The sequence below is a fragment of the Melozone crissalis genome, unplaced genomic scaffold, assembly GCF_028551555.1.
Source record: "Melozone crissalis strain CALT ecotype California unplaced genomic scaffold, PUWL_Pcris_2 ptg000208l_1, whole genome shotgun sequence".
In the NCBI taxonomy this organism is placed as follows: Eukaryota; Metazoa; Chordata; class Aves; order Passeriformes; family Passerellidae; genus Melozone; species Melozone crissalis.
Window position 1 is genome coordinate 447,180 of NW_026535972.1, and position 19,101 is coordinate 466,280.

General features: G+C 67.3%; 2 protein-coding genes and 1 long non-coding RNA gene across 3 annotated transcripts; 2 read left to right on the top strand and 1 right to left on the bottom strand.

The window, feature by feature from the left end:
• Positions 1–793: 793 nt before the first annotated feature.
• On the bottom strand, positions 794–9,548 carry LOC128949243 (acrosin-like). Its single transcript, XM_054294102.1, has 6 exons — positions 9,298–9,548; positions 8,171–8,323; positions 7,855–8,061; positions 7,426–7,685; positions 3,330–3,475; positions 794–1,771 (listed from the first exon to the last, which is right to left on the bottom strand). Exons 1-6 carry the CDS (start codon positions 9,546–9,548, stop codon positions 794–796), a joined length of 1,995 nt encoding a protein of 664 aa, XP_054150077.1.
• A 2,031-nt stretch (positions 9,549–11,579) lies between these two features.
• Positions 11,580–14,418, top strand: GCC1 (GRIP and coiled-coil domain containing 1). The gene is made up of 2 exons (XM_054294082.1): positions 11,580–12,540; positions 13,072–14,418. The coding sequence occupies exons 1-2, from the start codon at positions 11,593–11,595 to the stop codon at positions 14,350–14,352; spliced, it is 2,229 nt and encodes a 742-aa protein (XP_054150057.1). The 5' UTR covers positions 11,580–11,592; the 3' UTR covers positions 14,353–14,418.
• A 1,463-nt stretch (positions 14,419–15,881) lies between these two features.
• On the top strand, positions 15,882–16,471 carry LOC128949236 (uncharacterized). Its single transcript, XR_008484188.1, has 3 exons — positions 15,882–15,990; positions 16,074–16,126; positions 16,225–16,471. It is a non-coding gene; the product is annotated as an uncharacterized LOC128949236 (long non-coding RNA).
• The last annotated feature ends 2,630 nt before the right edge of the window (positions 16,472–19,101 follow it).

Consider the following 19,101-nt stretch of genomic DNA (forward strand, 5'->3'; position numbering starts at 1 on the left):
CCGAGCTGTCCCGGCAGGACGCGGGGCTCCGGCACCCCCCGAGCCGGGAATTGAGGATATCCGTGCAGGGCGGGCTCCGGGGGCAGCCGGGCCAGCGCGGCCGGGCCAGCCCGCGGCAGGTCCCAAAGCGCCTCCGGACGCGGGTGGATGGCGGAATTCAGGATCCCTGACCCGACCCGGGAGGGTCACCGCGCCCCGGCACTCCCCCAGAGCCAGGACAGCTCTTTGGATCCCGCTGGAGCAGAGGGGATGTCCCGGCTCCGGAGATCCCAACGGGGCCTGAGGGCACCGCGGGGCTGGGGCCGGGGGTCCCGGCAGGAGCGGGGACAGAGGGGACAGCCCCGAGGGGCCGCAGCTCGGGGGGCACCTCCGGCAGCTCCGCGTCCCTCGGGGCTCCGGGCTGCTGCCGTTCCCGGCATTAAAGCGCTTTTCCCACCCGCTCCGAGTGCTCCGCGTCTCCTCCCGAACCGGGCCAGCCCCGCTCGTTTTCCCTCCCGGCTCCCGGTTCCCTGTTCCCGGTTCCCTGTTCCCGGTTCCCTGTTCCCTGTTCCCGGTTCCCGGCTCCCGGCTCCGCCCGCAGCGGAAAGGCGCAGACACCGCGGTGCTGGGGAGCACGAACAGCGTTGTTTGAACACGAGCGGGGCTGCGGCACGGGGGGCGGCAGGGCACGGGGAGGGCGGGGGGACAGAGCGGCCCCGGGGCTGTGGCCCCTCGGGCCCCGCGGCGCGGCCGAGCCCCGAGGGAGCGGGCGGGGCCGCGCTCGGCAGCAGAACCGCGTCCGCTCCGGCTGCGCTCAGCCCAGCTGGCTCCTCAGGAACTGCAGGAAATCCCTCAGCAGGTTGCAGAACTGCAGCAGGCTCTGGTACGGCACCGAGATCAGCAGGCGCCTGTTAGCTGCCGGTGTCGGTTCTGGTTCGGGGGTCGGGGCCGGCTCCTCGGGCTCCGGGGGGATGGTTGGCTCTGGTGTCGTCGGCGCCGGCGGCAGCTCTGCCTCCGGCTCGGGCACCAACTCTGTCTCCTCCTCTGGCTCTGGTGTCGCCTCTGGCACTAGCGATGGCTCTGGCACCGGCACTGTTGTCGGCGCTGTCGTCGGCGCTGTCGTCGGCGCCGTTGTCGGCACTGTCGTGGGCACTGTCGTGGGCACTGTCGTCGGCACTGTCGTCGGCACCGTTGTAGGCACTGTCGTTGGCTCTGGCGTTAAATCTGGCACTGGCACTGGTACCAGGTTTGTTACCAGCTCTGGCTCTGGGGTTGGCTGTGGCACTGGCTCGGGCTCTGGCATCAGCTCTGGCTCTGGGGTTGGCACTGGCAGTGGCACTGGCTCGGGCTCTGGCATCAGCTCTGGCTCTGGGGTTGGCACTGGCACTGGCACTAACTCGGGCTCCGGCATCAGCTCTGTCACCAGCCCTGGCGCTGGTGTCAGGTCTGTTACCGGCTGTGGCCCTGGCACCACCAGCTCTGGCGTGGGCTCTGGCACTGGTGTTGGCTCTGTTTGCGCCTCTTGTTGTGGCCCTGGTGTCGGGGCCTCCTCAGAAGCCATGGTGAGCTCTGCCTTAGGAGTCGGGGCACACCTCGGCTCTGGTGCTGTGCCACTTATGTCTGCAGGGCTCAGGCTCGTCTGGAGCAGGATCCAGTTGTAGAAGTGCTGAGTGGAGGTGTAGATCCCGGGGTGCCTGGCTCTGTCACAGCCTCTTCCCCAGCTGTGCAATCCCACCAGCCAGTAGTAGTCAGCTGCATTGTCCTTGCAGACGAGGGGACCCCCGCTGTCCCCCTGTGCCGGGAGAGATGGTTCAGGGACTGTGGGGGGCTGCTGCCACCAATCCCGGGGCTGGCTCCTCTGCCCCAATCCCGGGGCTGGCTCCTCTGCCCCAATCCCGGGGCTGGCTGCTCTCCCAATCCCGGGGCTGGCTCCTCTGCCCCAATCCCGGGGCTGGCTCCTCTCTCCCAATCCCGGGGCTGGCTCCTCTATCCCAATCCCGGGGCTGGCTCCTCTGCCCCAATCCCGGGGCTGGCTCCTCTCCCAATCCCGGGGCTGGCTCCTCTCCCAATCCCGGGGCTGGCTCCTCTCTCCCAATCCCGGGGCTGGCTCCTCTCTCCCAATCCCGGGGCTGGCTCCTCTCTCCCAATCCCGGGGCTGGCTCCTCTCTCAATCCCGGGGCTGGCTCCTCTCTCCCAATCCCGGGGCTGGCTCCTCTCTCCCAATCCCGGGGCTGGCTCCTCTATCCCAATCCCGGGGCTGGCTCCTCTCTCAATCCCGGGGCTGGCTCCTCTCTCCCAATCCCGGGGCTGGCTCCTCTCTCCCAATCCCGGGGCTGGCTCCTCTCTCCCAATCCCGGGGCTGGCTCCTCTGCCCCAATCCCGGGGCTGGCTCCTCTCTCCCAATCCCGGGGCTGGCTCCTCTCTCCCAATCCCGGGGCTGGCTGCTCTCCCAATCCCGGGGCTGGCTCCTCTCTCCCAATCCCGGGGCTGGCTCCTCTGCCCCAATCCCGGGGCTGGCTCCTCTGCCCCAATCCCGGGGCTGGCTCCTCTCCCAATCCCGGGGCTGGCTCCTCTCCCAATCCCGGGGCTGGCTCCTCTCTCCCAATCCCGGGGCTGGCTCCTCTCTCCCAATCCCGGGGCTGGCTCCTCTCTCCCAATCCCGGGGCTGGCTCCTCTCTCAATCCCGGGGCTGGCTCCTCTCTCCCAATCCCGGGGCTGGCTCCTCTCTCCCAATCCCGGGGCTGGCTCCTCTATCCCAATCCCGGGGCTGGCTCCTCTCTCAATCCCGGGGCTGGCTCCTCTCTCCCAATCCCGGGGCTGGCTCCTCTATCCCAATCCCGGGGCTGGCTCCTCTCTCCCAATCCCGGGGCTGGCTCCTCTGCCCCAGTCCCGGGGCTGGCTCCTCTCTCAATCCCGGGGCTGGCTCCTCTCTCAATCCCGGGGCTGGCTCCTCTCTCCCAATCCCGGGGCTGGCTCCTCTCTCCCAATCCCGGGGCTGGCTCCTCTCTCCCAATCCCGGGGCTGGCTCCTCTCTCCCAATCCCAGGGCTGGCTCCTCTCTCCCAATCCCGGGGCTGGCTCCTCTCTCCCAATCCCGGGGCTGGCTCCTCTCTCCCAGTCCCTGCCAGGTCTGCATTCCCAGCACAGGTCGGGGGCTCTCCCATCTCTGCACATAGGCCCCAGATGTGCAGAGGACAGATGTTCCAGGGTCACATCTGCACTTTGGGTCTGCTGGATGTGCTTTGTGGGCAGGAACAGGCCTTGGGGACAGGGGGACATAGGACAGGGACCCACGGGTGGGGAGGGGAGGGTGGACAGGGGACAGGCTGGGCTGCCTGTGGGGGCTCCTACCTTGCAGGTGTCGATGCCGCCCTGTGGGTACCCAGCACAGAGGTTGTCAGCATGAACAGCCCCCGCGTACCACCGGCTGCTGTTGCAGAGCTCGGTGTCCATGAGGTGAACCTTGGACTCCTGCAGCACCATGGCTGCTCCCTGAGCTGTTGGCACAGAGGGGAATGAGCCCCAGCAGCTCGGTACCCATCCCTTCCCCTGCTTAGGGTGAGTCCCCTTCCCGGGCCTGGCTCTGTCCCTTCCCCACGGGTGATGTTGTCCAGCTGTGTCCCTGCCCCTTCCCCATGGGTGACATTGTCCAGCTGTGTCCCTGCCCCTTCCCCACGGGTGACATTGTCCAGCTGTGTCCCTGTCCCTTCCCCACGGGTGACATTGTCCAGCTGTGTCCCTGCCCCTTCCCCACGGGTGACATTGTCCAGCTGTGTCCCTGCCCCTTCCCCACAGGCGATGTTGTCCAGCTGTGTCCCTGCCCCTTCCCCACAGGCGATGTTGTCCAGCTGTGTCCCTGTCCCTTCCCCACGGGTGACATTGTCCAGCTGTGTCCCTGCCCCTTCCCCACAGGCGATGTTGTCCAGCTGTGTCCCTGCCCCTTCCCCACGGGTGACATTGTCCAGCTGTGTCCCTGCCCCTTCCCCACAGGCGATGTTGTCCAGCTGTGTCCCTGTCCCTTCCCCACGGGTGACATTGTCCAGCTGTGTCCCTGCCCCTTCCCCACAGGTGATGTTGTCCAGCTGTGTCCCTGCCCCTTCCCCACGGGTGACATTGTCCAGCTGTGTCCCTGCCCCTTCCCCACAGGCGATGTTGTCCAGCTGTGTCCCTGCCCCTTCCCCACGGGTGACATTGTCCAGCTGTGTCCCTGCCCCTTCCCCACAGGTGACATTGTCCAGCTGTGTCCCTGCCCCTTCCCCACAGGCGATGTTGTCCAGCTGTGTCCCTGCCCCTTCCCCACGGGTGACATTGTCCAGCTGTGTCCCTGCCCCTTCCCCACAGGTGACATTGTCCAGCTGTGTCCCTGCCCCTTCCCCACAGGCGATGTTGTCCAGCTGTGTCCCTGTCCCTTCCCCACTGGTGACATTGTCCAGCTGTGTCCCTGCCCCTTCCCCACAGGTGACATTGTCCAGCTGTGTCCCTGCCCCTTCCCCACAGGTGATGTTGTCCAGCTGTGTCCCTGCTGTTGGCCTGGGGAAGGGGCCAAACCCCCGAGGTTTCCCAGGGCCAGCAGGAATTGTTTGGGTGAGCAGGGACCTTACAGCTCATCCCGTTCCATGCTCTGTCTTGGTGGAGACTCCTTCCCCCAGCCCAAGCTGCTCCGAGCCCGGCCCCGCTGGCGCCGTGCGGCCGGACCCTGTGTGTGCCCAGCCTGTGTCTGTGCCCAGCCCGTGTCCCTGTGTGTGCCCAGCCTGTCTGTGCCCAGCCCGTGTCCCTGTGTGTGCCCAGTCCATGTCTGTGCCCAGCCCGTGTCCCTGTGTGTGCCCAGTCCATGTCTGTGCCCAGCCCGTGTCCCCAGGGTGCCCAGCCTGTGTCTGTGCCCAGCCCGTGTCCCTGTGTGTGCCCAGCCGGTGTCTGTGCCCAGCCCGTGTCCCTGTGTGTGCCCAGCCCATGTCTGTGCCCAGCCCGTGTCCCTGTGTGTGCCCAGCCTGTGTCTGTGCCCAGCCCGTGTCCCTGTGTGTGCCCAGCCTGTCTGTGCCCAGCCCGTGTCCCTGTGTGTGCCCAGCCTGTGTCTGTGCCCAGCCCGTGTCCCTGTGTGTGCCCAGCCTGTCTGTGCCCAGCCCGTGTCCCTGTGTGTGCCCAGTCCGTGTCTGTGCCCAGCCCGTGTCCCTGTGTGTGCCCAGCCCATGTCTGTGCCCAGCCCGTGTCCCTGGGTGTGCCCAGCCCATGTCCCTGTCTGTGCCCAGCCCGTGTCTGTGCCCAGCCCGTGTCCCTGTGTGTGCCCAGCCTGTGTCTGTGCCCAGCCCGTGTCCCTGTGTGTGCCCAGCCCATGTCCCTGTGTGTGCCCAGCCCGTGTCTGTGCCCAGCCCGTGTCCCTGTGTGTGCCCAGCCTGTGTCTGTGCCCAGCCCATGTCCCTGTGTGTGCCCAGCCCATGTCTGTGCCCAGCCCGTGTCCCTGTGTGTGCCCAGTCCGTGTCTGTGCCCAGCCCGTGTCCCTGTGTGTGTCCAGCCCATGTCTGTGCCCAGCCCGTGTCCCTGTGTGTGCCCAGCCTGTCTGTGCCCAGCCCGTGTCCCTGTGTGTGCCCAGCCTGTGTCTGTGCCCAGCCCGTGTCCCTGTGTGTGCCCAGCCTGTCTGTGCCCAGCCCGTGTCCCTGTGTGTGCCCAGTCCGTGTCTGTGCCCAGCCCGTGTCCCTGTGTGTGCCCAGCCCATGTCTGTGCCCAGCCCGTGTCCCTGGGTGTGCCCAGCCCATGTCCCTGTCTGTGCCCAGCCCGTGTCTGTGCCCAGCCCGTGTCCCTGTGTGTGCCCAGCCTGTGTCTGTGCCCAGCCCGTGTCCCTGTGTGTGCCCAGCCCATGTCTGTGCCCAGCCCGTGTCCCTGTGTGTGCCCAGCCTGTGTCTGTGCCCAGCCCGTGTCCCTGTGTGTGCCCAGCCCATGTCCCTGTGTGTGCCCAGCCCGTGTCTGTGCCCAGCCCGTGTCCCTGTGTGTGCCCAGCCTGTGTCTGTGCCCAGCCCATGTCCCTGTGTGTGCCCAGCCCATGTCTGTGCCCAGCCCGTGTCCCTGTGTGTGCCCAGTCCGTGTCTGTGCCCAGCCCGTGTCCCTGTGTGTGTCCAGCCTGTGTCCCTGTGTGTGTCCAGCCCGTGTTCCTGGGTGCCCAGCCCATGTCCCTGTGTGTGCCCAGCCTGTGTCTGTGCCCAGCCCGTGTCCCTGTGTGTGCCCAGCCCATGTCTGTGCCCAGCCCGTGTCCCTGTGTGTGCCCAGCCTGTGTCTGTGCCCAGCCCGTGTCCCTGTGTGTGCCCAGCCCATGTCTGTGCCCAGCCCGTGTCCCTGGGTGTGCCCAGCCCATGTCCCTGTCTGTGCCCAGCCCGTGTCTGTGCCCAGCCCGTGTCCCTGTGTGTGCCCAGCCTGTGTCTGTGCCCAGCCCGTGTCCCAGGGTGTGCCCAGCCCATGTCCCTGTGTGTGCCCAGCCCGTGTCTGTGCCCAGCCCGTGTCCCTGTGTGTGCCCAGCCTGTGTCTGTGCCCAGCCCGTGTCCATGTGTGTGCCCAGTCCGTGTCTGTGCCCAGCCCGTGTCCCTGTGTGTGTCCAGCCTGTGTCCCTGTGTGTGTCCAGCCCGTGTTCCTGGGTGCCCAGCCCATGTCCCTGTGTGTGCCCAGCCTGTGTCTGTGCCCAGCCCGTGTCCCTGTGTGTGCCCAGTCCATGTCTGTGCCCAGCCCGTGTCCCTGGGTGTGCCCAGCCTGTGTCTGTGCCCAGCCCGTGTCCCTGTGTGTGCCCAGTCCGTGTCTGTGCCCAGCCCGTGTCCCTGTGTGTGCCCAGCCCATGTCCCTGTCTGTGCCCAGCCCGTGTCTGTGCCCAGCCCGTGTCCATGTGTGTGCCCAGCCCGTGTCTGTGCCCAGCCCGTGTCCCTGTGTGTGCCAAGCCCATGTCCCTGTGTGTGCCCAGCCCGTGTCCCTGTGTGTGTCCAGCCTGTGTCCCTGTGTGTGTCCAGCCCGTGTTCCTGGGTGCCCAGCCCGTGTCCCCAGGGTGCCCAGCCTGTGTCTGTGCCCAGCCCGTGTCCCTGTGTGTGCCCAGCCCGTGTCTGTGCCCAGCCCGTGTCCCTGTGTGTGTCCAGCCTGTGTCCCTGTGTGTGTCCAGCCCGTGTTCCTGGGTGCCCAGCCCGTGTCCCCAGGGGTGCCCAGCCTGTGTCTGTGCCCAGCCCGTGTCCCTGTCTGTGCCCAGCCCGTGTCTGTGCCCAGCCCGTGTCCCTGTGTGTGTCCAGCCTGTGTCCCTGGGGTTCCCAGCTCGTGTCCCTGTGTGTGCCCAGCCCGTGTCCCTGTCGGTGCCCAATCTATGTCCCTGTGTGTGCCCAGCCCGTGTCCCTGTCGGTGCCCAATCTATGTCCCTGTCTGTGCCCAGCCCGTGTCCTCGGGCACCCAGCTCGCCCTGGGAGCACACATCCTGTTGGGAACTCACCTCTGGCAAAGTTCCAGCCGGCGATGTAGCAGGATTTCAGCTCTGAGACCCTGAGTGAGGGGTCGGGCACGCAGCCCAGCTGGATGTAGTCGCTGCACTCCACGGGCTGGTCCAGCTCCACCAGGGCAATGTCGTTCCTGGCCGTGGTAGTCACATACCGCTGATGCATCAGGAGCCTCTGGATGCGTCTCACCACAGCCCCGGGGCCTCGCTGTCTCAGATGTGTGGCCCCAATCACCACGTCCCACGTGGAGATGCCCCTGGGGAGCAGATGGACAGAGGGGTGACAGGGAGCAGAGCCACGGGCTGCAGCAGCCCAGCATTTCCCGGCCTTCTGCTTACCCAGGTGGGCAGGGGAGTGGCCCATGGTGCTGTGAGCTGGGCACCTGCCCGTGCTCTGGGGACATCTCTGTCCCTGCTGTCTCTTACCCGGCCCTGGCGAAGCAGTGTGCCACCGTGAGCACCCACTGGGAGCTGAGGAGGACACCCGTGCACATGTGCCACGTGCCGTTCTCCCAGGTGGCCTGGATGCTGACGATGCCGGGCCAGGCCCCAGGCTGGACACTGGTGCCACCCACATGGGACGTGCCAGCAGAGCTGTGGTCGGAATTCAAGGGCCGGAGCCCGCAGGTGCCCCTGGAAGCACAAAGCCATCAGTGCCCTGCTTGGGGACAGCAGGGCCAGGGACCCCCAGGGGCTCCTCTGCGCCCAGGCTGTGCCAGGGACCCCCCGAGTGGCCACTGACTTGCAAGTGTCCCAGTTGCCCCTCATGGGCCCAGCCAGGGCCAGCAGCACGAGCAGCCACAGCAAAGCCATCAGTGCCAACACTGGAGGTGGCAGAGCCAGAGCAGAGCTGTCACCTCTGGTGACACCCAGGGCCCTGGCAGTGCCCACAGTGCTACCAGGCCGGGGTGATGTCACAGAGGAGCCGGTTCCATGGGCAGGGCATGGCAGGGAGGGGCAGCTCTGGGTCACAGAGATGTGGAATGGTCTGGGGGCAGCGCCCGGACCACCAACACAGTGTGAGAGTGGTCAGACACTGCTGGCACCGAGCTGGGCATGAGCAGCTGGAGCAGCCCTGGGAGAAGGATTTGGGGGTGCTGGGGGTGAGAGCTGGACCTGACTCAGCCCAGAACCCCCCAGCCCTGGGGAGCAGGGAGGGGGATGCTGCCCCTGTGCCCCCTCAGGTGAGACCCCACCTGCAGGGCTGCCCCAGCCCTGGGACACAGCAGCAGCACCTGGAGAGAGCCCAGAGGAGACCCTGGAGCTGCTGCAGGGCTGGAGCCCCTCAGCTCCCAGGGATCCAGGCTGGGAGAGCTGGGGGTGCTCACCTGGAGAGGAGAGGGATCCAGGGAGAGCTGAGAGCCCCTGGCAGGGCCTGCAGGGGCTCCAGCAGAGCTGCAGAGGGACTGGGGACAAGGCCTGCAGGGACAGCACCCAGGGAATGGCTCCCACTGCCAGAGGGCAGCCATGGGTGGCATCTTGGCAATGAGCAATTCCTGCCTGGGCTGGCATTGCCAGAGCAGCTGGGGCTGCCCCTGATCCCTGCAGTGCCCAAGGCCAGGCTGGGCACTGGGGCTGGAGCAGCCTGGCACAGTGGGAGGTGTCCCGGCCCAAGGAAGCATTCAATACCCAGTAGAAGACAGAGTGCTAATTAATGAAAGAGATTTTAATGTCGTTTAGAGCCAATTCGTTTCTTTGTCGGCTCAGAACGTACACACGGGTGACAAAGTTTTGTCCTGGGGTCTCTGTGGGGACCGGAGCTTTTCTGGCCACAGCCCGTGGCCAAGGACAGGGCAGGGCCGGACTCAAGGACGCTGAACCGGCACGGTTCGAGTTTCATTCATCCCGGCCGCTCCGGGGCGTTCCGGCCACACCGAGCGGCCGCGGGTCCCTCCCGCAGGGGACAGCGGGGACAGGCCCCGGTTGAGGTGGCGCTGGGACACACCGAGGGCGCTCCAGCTCGTCCCCATGGCTATCCGGAGGGTTCGGAGCACCGGGATGCTCCTCAAGCCCGCCCCAGCGGGGACACCCCCTTGGAGAGGGTGCAGGGGCTGGGGGGACAGCGACAGCCGTGGGGACAGCACGGGAGGGGTGCGACACTGCTCGTCCCGCTCCGCCATCCGCGGCGGGGACCCTGCTCGGTGTCACCTCCCTGCCCCGCCCGCCACGACCGCGCTGCGGGCTGGCACTGAGACCCCCTCGGGGCGACACGGAGGGGACACGGGGGGGACACAGAGGGGACACGGAGGGGACACGGGGGGGACACGGGGGGGATACAGAGGGGACATGGAGGGGACACGGAGGGGACACGGGGCCAGGGTGGGGACAAGGGGGTGGGGGAGAAACGGGGAGACACAGCGGGACACAGGGGGACACAGGGGGACAAGGACGACGGGGAGGACACTGGGGACACGAAGGACATGGGGGGGACACGAAGGGACATGGAGGGAACACGGGGGACGTGGGGGAACACGGGGCGGACATGGGGGGACACGAGGGCACATGAGGCGCGGAACGGGACACGGGAAGAACACAACGGGACACGAGGGGACACGAGGGGACGGGGGGGACACGGGTGCACAGAGGGGGACACGGGGGGACAGGGGGTTCACGGGGGGGACACGGGGGGACAGGGGGGGACACGACGGGGACACGGGAGGACACGGGGGAACACGGAGGGACACGAGGGAACACGGGGGGACACGGGTGCACAGAGGGAGACACGGAGGGACACGAGGGGACACGGGGGGACACGGAGGGACACAGGTGGACGGGGGGGACACGGGGGGACACGGAGGGACACGGGGGGACACGGGTGGACAGAGGGGGACACGGGTGCACAGAGGGAGACACGGAGGGACACGAGGGGACACGGGGGGACACGGGTGGACAGAGGGGGACACGGGTGCACAGAGGGAGACACGGAGGGACACGAGGGGACACGGGGGGACACGACGGGGACACGGGAGGACACGGGGGAACACGGAGGGACACGGGTGGACAGAGGGGGACACGGGTGCACAGAGGGAGACACGGAGGGACACGAGGAGACACGGGGGGACACGGAGGGACACGGGTGGACGGGGGGACATGGGGGACACGGAGGGACACGAGGGGACACGAGGGGACACGAGGGGACACGGGGCACTCCAGGGGACACACGGAGGGACAAGGCACCACCCTGCTGTCACCGCCGTGCGGAGCCGGGCCAAAGGCCACGCCCCATCCCCAGACCACGCCCACATAAATGATCACGCCCCTTGGGGACACGACCATTCCTTGCCGCTCAGGCCACGCCCCTCGCCATAAACCACGCCCCCAACGCAACAGGCCACGCCCGCGTAGCGCGCTGAGGCCACGCCCCATGGGGGCATAAACCACGCCCACACCCGTGTGCACGCGCGCGTTGCCCCGCCCCTCATATAGCCACGCCCACAGATCGCTTTATTTGGGGGCGGCTCCGCCCCCCCCGTAACCGCTGCCTTTGCCCCGCTCCTCCAGCAGCTTCCGGCGGAAGTGGCGGCGCGGCGGAACCGGCCGGAGGTGAGGGGGGACCGGGGTCCGGGGGTGAGGATGGCGGGGCCGGGGATTGCAGGGCGGCCGGAGCGGTCAGGGTCGTAGTCGGGATGGTCCAGAGGCGCTGACGGTGCTGGGCCCGGGTGGTGTCCGGAGGGATCACGGTGGCCCGGGGGTTAGGGTGGTCCTGAGGAGGGGTTCTGAGGGGTCAGGGTGGTCCTGAGGAGGTGACAATGGAGGGCCCAGGGGGGTCTGGGGGGTGTCTGGGCGGTTAGAGTGGTGTCCGCGGGGTCAGCATGGGGGTCCCGGAAGGGGAGTTCAGGGTGGTGTCCTGGGGGTGAGGGGTCTGTCCTGGCGGGCTCAGGGGTCTGTCCTGGCGGGGTCAGCATGGGGGTCCTGGAGGGCAGCTCAGAGTGGTGTCCTGGGGGTCAGGGTTCTGTCCTGGCGGGGTCAGGATGGGGGTCTCGAGGGGCCAGGATGGGAGCCCTGGGCAGGTCAGGATGGGGTTCCTGAGGGGTTCAGGATGGCCCACATGGGCAGGGCATGGTCAGGGTGGTGTTTGTGATCTTTGCTGTCCGTTTGGTGTCCTCCTGCCCATCCCAAAGGTGCCCTTTCTCCTTGCCCTGCTCGCCCCCAGGTTCCCCCGCCATGGAGAAGTTCGGGATGAACTTCGGGGGCGGCCCCAGCAGGAAGGAGCTGCTGGAGACCATCGAGACGCAGAAGCAGCAGCTCCTGCGCTTCCAGGCGCGCCTCAAGGACGTCGTCCGCGCCTACAAGAGCCTGCTGAAGGAGAAGGAGGCGCTGGAAGCCAGCCTCAAGGCGCTCTCCGTGTCCCACGACGGGGAGCTGCCCGTGCCCCCGCCCGCAGCCGCGGACTCCCCGGACGACCGGAGCTCGGAGCACAGCGAGGACAGCGCGGGCACGGCCGCCAGCGTGGACACCGCGGCCGGCCCGCCCGGGGGGGACGAGGAGGACAAACCCGCGGGCGGCCCCTCCCTGAGGGCCGAGGAGCCGAGCGGCGCCGAGGGCGGGGAGCCAAGCGCCGGCGAGCCCGAGCGGCGGCTGCAGCAGCTGAAGGCACAGCTGGCCACGCTGACGGGCGCGCTGGCCACCGTGACGCAGGAGAAGTCGCGCATGGAGGCCTCGTACCAGGCGGAGCGGCGGCAGATGAAGCAGGAGCTGGAGGAGGCGGCGGCGCGGGCGCGGGCCGAGGCCGAGCGACTGCAGGAGCTGCAGGAGCAGCTGGCCCAGACCCGCGGCCGCCTCCTGGAGCAGCAGCGCGAGCGGGAGCGCGAGCAGGGCGACCACGGGCTGATGCTGCGCGAGCTGCAGGAGCTGCTGCGCGCCGAGCGCGACGGGCGCCGCGCCGCCGAGCGGGAGCTGCAGCGGGCCCGGGAGGCGCTGGCCGGCACCGCCGAGCAGGGCCGCGAGCAGCAGGCGCGGCAGCTGAGCCAGGAGCTGGAGGAGCTGCGCAGGGAACTGCAGGGCGTGCGCGAGGAGAGCGGCAGGGCTGACCCGCGGATCCAGGAGCTGCAGGAGGAGATGGCCGGCCTCAAGAACCACTTCCAGCTGCAGCTGGTGCAGGAGATGAAGAAGGTGATTGCTGGCTGGGAATGAGGCTGGTGTCCAGGGACTGGGGCTAGAGGAGCCACATTCCCTCTCCCAGTCTCTGAGAGTCCGTAGAATCCTGGCTTGGGTTGATGGGATGACAGTCCTGGGGAACAGCTCTCTGTGGGATGTATCCAGGGAGTGGGGCTGGAGTCAGACAAATTCCCCTTCCCAGTCCCTCAGATTCCAGGAGGTTCAAAATAAATGGCACAGGGTGCCCAGAGCAGCTGGGGCTGCCCCTGGATCCCAAGGCCAGGCTGGACGTTGGGGCTGGAGCAGCCTGGGACAGTGGGAGGTGTCCCTGCCATGGTGGCACTGGAGGGGTTTTGGGGTCCCTTCCCACCCAACGCATTCCAGGATTCCAAACACACAAATCCCATAACAGCCAGGACAGGGAGGTGTCTCAGGCAGGGTTCCTGGGGTGGGGAGGGCCCCTTGTTGGTTTGGAGCAGAGTAGGGTCCCTGTGTGACCCCGGGTGTGTCCCCATGCTGCCCTAACCCTGCCGTGTCCCCGCACAGACAGCCCAGGCCGAGGAGCAGCTCCGGCAGCGCTCGCAGCGGGAGGAGCGGCGCGTGGCCGAGCTGGAGGCCCAGGTGTCCCAGGTGTCCGAGCTGCTGGGCACCTACGAGAAGGCCAAGCAGAGGGACCAGGCCACCATCCAGAGGCTCAAGGATCGCGTCGTGCAGCTGGACCTGGAGAACAAGACCTTGGCCATCGCCGCCTCCAGCCGCTCCCTGGGCGAGGTGGCCGTGGAGGAGGCCACCCTGGACGTGAGCGCGCTCAAGGAGAAGATGGAGAAGCTGCGGAAACTCCTGCAGGCGGCGGCCGGGAAGGGCGCGGAGGCGGAGGAGCCGCGGGAGCCGGAGCCGGCCCCGAGCGGCGGGGACGGGAACGGGGACAAGGCCCCGGGCGGGCGCTGCCAGCAGGAGCTCGGGCAGCTCAAGGAGGAGTTCGAGCGCTACAAGGTGAGGGCGCAGCAGGTGCTCAAGAGCAAGGCCAGCAAGGACGTGGGGCTGGCCAAGGAGCTGGAGGAGGCGCGGGAGCGGCTGGCGGAGCTCCAGGACAAGCACGTGCTGCTGCAGCTGGCCGCGGACGACGCGGAGGAGCGGCACCGGCAGGAGCTGGCGGCCCGGAAGCGGGAGCTGTCCCAGCTGCAGCAGCTGCACCGGCAGGAGCTGGAGCGGTGCCAGCTGCAGTTCCGGGAGCGGGCGCTGCGCCTGGAGGAGGAGATGCACAAGCAGCGCGACCGGGCGCTGGCCGTGCTGGCCGAGAAGGACCGGGAGCTGGAGCAGCTCCGCGCCCTCGCGCTGCCCCACGGCCCCAAGGGCTCCCGGGAGGGCGGGCCCGGCCCCGGGGACGCTCCCGGCCGGGACTCCTCGGAGATCCTGCCGCAGGAGCTGCAGCCGTGCTCCGGCTCCGAGCCCACCTTCTTCCTGTACGCGGAGCAGCTGGCGCGCAAGGAGGTGGAGATCGCGGCGCTGCGCAAGCACCGGCACCGGCTGGAGGTGCAGCTGCACCAGCTGCAGGGCAGGGCCCTGGCCGAGGAGGACCGGCACCGCGAGGAGGTGGCGGCGCTGCGGGACGAGATCCAGAAGAGCTGCCGCGATAGGAGCAGGGAAGGAGCCAACCTGGAGTACCTGAAGAACGTGGTGTACCGGTTCCTGACGCTGCCGGACGCGCGGGGCCGCCAGCAGACGCTCACGGCCATCCTGGCCGTCCTGCACTTCAGCCCCGAGGAGAAGCTGAGCATCGCCAAGAGCTCGGCCCACGGCTCCTGGTGGCCCCACGGGAAGAGATGAGGGCTGGGTTTTATTCCCTTTGCCGTAAGAGCTCTTTCCCGAGGACTGACCGAAACCTCGTCCCAGCCGCGCCGCATCGCTCGGGATTTGGGCTCCAGCTGGGGTTCTTAGCACTAACTTGCCAGGATTTGGGCTCCAGCTGGGGTTCTTAGCACTAACTTGCCAGGATTTGGGCTCCAGCTGGGGTTTTTAGCACCAGCTTGCCAGGATTTGGGCTCCAATTGGGGCTCTTAGCACTAATTTGCAGTGAGGTTGTGCCAACTTTTCCAGCCCCAAAGCCTCCGTGGTGGGAATTTGCTTCAAGTTGAGACTTGATTTGGAAACCATGGGATTGAAGATGCTGAGGTTTTTTAAAGGTGGTTTAAAAGCAATCCCTACCTGTCAGACATGGCACCGAGTGGAATTCACGTGGATCTTCAAGCTCCAGCCAGGCTGGTGACTCAGGAGATGAAAGGAAAGGTGGGAAGCACTTTAGGTGGAGCTAAAATAGCAGCAGGCCATGGAAAGCTCAGGAAGATGGGGCTCAGTGCGGGAAATCTTGGGCATTTCCCCTTAAGGTTCTTTTGCAGAGCCTAATTTAACCAGTGGATGCAGCTCCAGGCTCGTCCAGAGGCTCAGGCTCTCCTTCCTTCCCAGGGATCCTCTCTGGGCTATCAGGGATTCTAGGAAGGAGAAAGGATCTCCCTGTGGATGATTCCCATCCTGAGGGTGTTGTTTGGAATTAAATCCTGGCTCTAAAGCTAGGCCCAGAGACAGGGACAGGTCTGGATTAACACCCCCAGGGGTCCTGGAGCCCAGTCAAGAGCAGGTTTGGGAGCAGCTCCTGGTGCTGCACTGCCCAGAGAGCCTTGGGAAGGATCAGCCACTCCTGGCACTGCCGGGGACAATGGCAGGGACATGGAACTTCCTCCTTTGCTCCTTGGCAGCTCTTGGTGCCAGTTTCTCCTCCAAAAAATCCTCAGGGAAAACGTGCCCTGGGCCGAGCCTGTCCCTGCCGGGAGGGGGCAGAGCTGGGGGATGTTCCCACCAGGAACAGCGGGATCCAGGTGCTGCCCTGATGGGAGATTGTCCCAGGAATGTTTGAAACGCTCCTCAAGGATCAAAGTGCTGGCTCGGCCAGGACAGAGCCCAGTCCCCGCTCCCAGTTTGGAAGTGTTGAATCAAGGGGTGCCTCTGGAATGGCAGGGATGGCTCCAGCTCTTTCCCTGGAGCCATTCCCGGGACTCCAGAGGGAGGTGGAGCCTCCTCCTGCTGTGGGGATGGATCCCTGTTCTCCCTCTGCTCCTGCAGGATGGAGTGACCTGGAGTGGGCCCCAGGGGTGGTGGGGACCCAGCTTGGCAGAGGAACGGGGTGGGACCCAGCTGGGAACACAGATTGGGGCAGGGGATCAGTGTGGGATCCAGCAGGGATCAGTGTGGGATCCAGCTGGGAGAGCAGGAATCAGTGTGGGATCCAGCAGGGAGAGCAGGGGATCAGTGTGGGATCCAGCAGGGAGAGCAGGGGATCAGTGTGGGATCCAGCAGGGATCAGTGTGGGATCCAGCAGGGAGAGCAGGGATCAGTGTGGGATCCAGCAGGGATCAGTGTGGGATCCAGCTGGGAGAGCAGGAATCAGTGTGGGATCCAGCAGGGATCAGTGTGGGATCCAGCTGGGAGAGCAGGGATGAGTGTGGGATCCAGCAGGGATCAGTGTGGGATCCAGCTGGGAGAGCAGGGATCAGTGTGGGATCCAGCAGGGAGAGCAGGGGATCAGTGTGGGATCCAGCAGGGATCAGTGTGGGATCCAGCAGGGAGAGCAGGGATCAGTGTGGGATCCAGCTGGGAGAGCAGGGGATCAGTGTGGGATCCAGCAGGGATCAGTGTGGGATCCAGCAGGGACAAGGCAGGATCCATCTGTGAGGACCTGGATCCATCCCAGTGCCCTCTGTCTGTCCCTGGCAGAGGAGGATGAGGAAGATGAGGAAGCTGCTGTGGGGGAGCATCTCCAGGAGTGCCCAGCTCCGTGTCACTGTCACCCTCCTGCAGCTCCCAGTGCCATTCCTGCCTCTGCTCCCCTCCAGCCCCTCTCCCTCCCTCTTCCCTCTGTCCCTGCAGCCAATATCCCTGAAATAAAGGTAAAATTCCTCTTTGAGGGGACTCTGGTGGCTCCTGGGGATGGGATGGGCATTGCTTGAGGATTTTTGGTGGATGTTGGAACATCCTTGTGTTAAAATTATCACAAAATTGCTAAATCCCGTGATTTCCAGAGGTTCCTGGGAGTGTGAGAAGGGGAATGGTTCATTCCTGCACCTACCCCTGCAGTCGGGCTGTGGCAGCTGAGGGGATGCAGAGGAGCCTGGCACTGAGAATCCTGGCATTGCTGGGTGGGAAGGGAGCCCAGAGCCCCTCCAGTGCCACCCCTGCCATGCAGGGACACCTCCACTGTGCCAGGCTGCTCCAGCCCCAGTGCCCAGCCTGGCCTTGGGCACTGCAGGGATCAGGGGCAGCCCCAGCTGCTCTGGCAATGCCAGCCCAGGCAGGAATTGCTCATTGCCAAGATGCCACCCATGGCTGCCCTCTGGCAGTGGGAGCCATTCCCTGGGTGCTGTCCCTGCAGGCCTTGTCCCCAGTCCCTCTGCAGCTCTGCTGGAGCCCCTGCAGGCCCTGCCAGGGGCTCTCAGCTCTCCCTGGATCCCTCTCCTGTCCAGGCTGGGCATTCCCAGCTCTCCCAGCCTGGCTCCCTGGGAGCTGAGGGGCTCCAGCCCTGCAGCAGCTCCGGGACCTCTCTGGGCTCTCTGCAGCCCCACAAGGAGCTCCCGGCTGCTCTCCCGGCGCTGCTCCCTCATTCCCGCTCTGCCCGGGGGCATCCGAGCGCTCATTTGGGCTCTCCCGAGCCTGGGGCTGATCCCTCCCCGCTCCGGGGCTGGCACGGCGCCGCTGCTCCCTGGGAAGCTGCTGCCGCCCCGGCCGGGCAGGTTCCTCCGGCTGCGCCGCGGCCGTGTCCCACAGCGGGGCGTGGAGCGAGCCCGGGCCGCGGCGGGAGCCGCTTCCAGCTCCCGATCCGTCCATCCCGGACTGCGGCCATGGCCCGAGCGCAGGAACAGCCCGCGGCTCTCTCGGATATCCAGGTAAGGCTGCGGGGCGCTGCGTTCCCGTTCCAACAAACCCTGCCCGAGGGAGCTCCCCCGCGCGGGCTTGGGCCACCAGCGCTTTGGGGACCACCGGAGAGGGAGGGGGACACGGCCGGGCAGGGGGACACAGCCGGGCCGGGTGACACAGCCGGGCAGGGACACAGCTGGGCAGGGACACAGCCGGGCCGGGTGACACAGCCGGGCAGGGACACAGCTGGGCAGAGACACAGCCGGGCCGGGCTTTCGCTGGGGCCGGACCGGCTCTTCCCCGGCTCCGGCCCCGCTCTCCCGGGCCCGGGGTCCGCCCGGCTCCGGCGGCCGCTCCGGTTCCTCAGGCGCCGTCGGGAGCCGCTCCGAGCGCGGCCGCGGGCGGGACGCGGCTTCTCGGCGCTCCCCAGCCCCGGGTGAGGGAAACTTGGGCGGAGATCCCAGCGGGAAAACTCGGGAGGAAGGCGCAGGGAAACCTCGCCACGTGCAGCCACCGCGGAGGGGCTGCTGAGGAACCGGCCCTGCCCCTCCATGGCCCCCGAAACGCCTTTGCTGCGGTTCCCGGGCACGGCTTCGGGCAGGGATGGCCGAGGGACAGAGTCCGGCCGTGCCCAGGGTCCCACATGGCACCCCCGTGGGGGCTCGGGGTGGCCCCGCTCCCGGCCGGCCCGGCCCGCGCTCCCTCCGTGCCTCCCGCAGGTCCTGGCGCTGGCGGGCATCACCGTCCCGGCCGCGCTGCTCAGGTGCGTCCTGTCCTGTCCCTGTCCCTGTCCCTCGCCCGGGGCTGGCACCTGGCAGGCCGGGACATTCATCACCCGCCCCGTCCCCTGCAGCCTCCTGGGCAGCGGATCCGTCCTCGCTGTCACCTCCTGGCAGGGGCGCTGCTGCCACATCCAGGTGAGTGCCACCGGCTTGTGGCAATGCTGCCACATCCAGGTGAGTGCCACCGGCTTGTAGCAATGCTGCCATATCCAGGTGAGTGCCACCGGCTCCCAGGGATACAGGGCTGGGTCTGGCCCCAGCTAAGCCCGAGTCAAAGCCGAGCCAACAGCGGGTTTAAAGCCCCGGGCAGGGGACAGGAGGTGCAGGATGCCCCAACACCCGGCACCCGCCCCGGCCCCCGGGAGCCGCCTGGGGCTGCCCAGCCCGGGAAGGGCCGCGGGAGCTGCCAGGGGCTGCTGCCGGCAGAGCTAACGCGGTGCCCTGTCCCCAGCTGCGGCCCCTGTTCCTCCTGGCCCTGGCAGATTTCCTGGGTGCCACCGCGCTGCTGGGCACGGGAACCATCCCGCTGCTGCCGGCCCCGCTCTCCGTGCCCGCCTACGCCGCCTGTCCCTACGGGCGGATGCTGACCACGGTAAGGGGACACTGCTGGGGACGGCTGAGGCTGGAGTGTCCTGGGGACAGCTGAGCTGGAGTGTCCTGGGGACACTGCTGGGGACAGCTGAGGCTGGAGTGTCCTGGGGACACAGTCCTGGGGTCCCCTCCTCGGGATGGGCACCGGGACAGGTCTGCCGGAGCCGGGTTGTGGAGCACGGGGAGGGAACGGGCAGGGGCAATGGGGGCGTCGGGGGCAGAGGGAGGGTGGAAGGTGCCCTGGCGGCGCTGGACACAGCAGGATCCGCGGTCCCTTTCCCTCTCCTCTCTCTCCCAG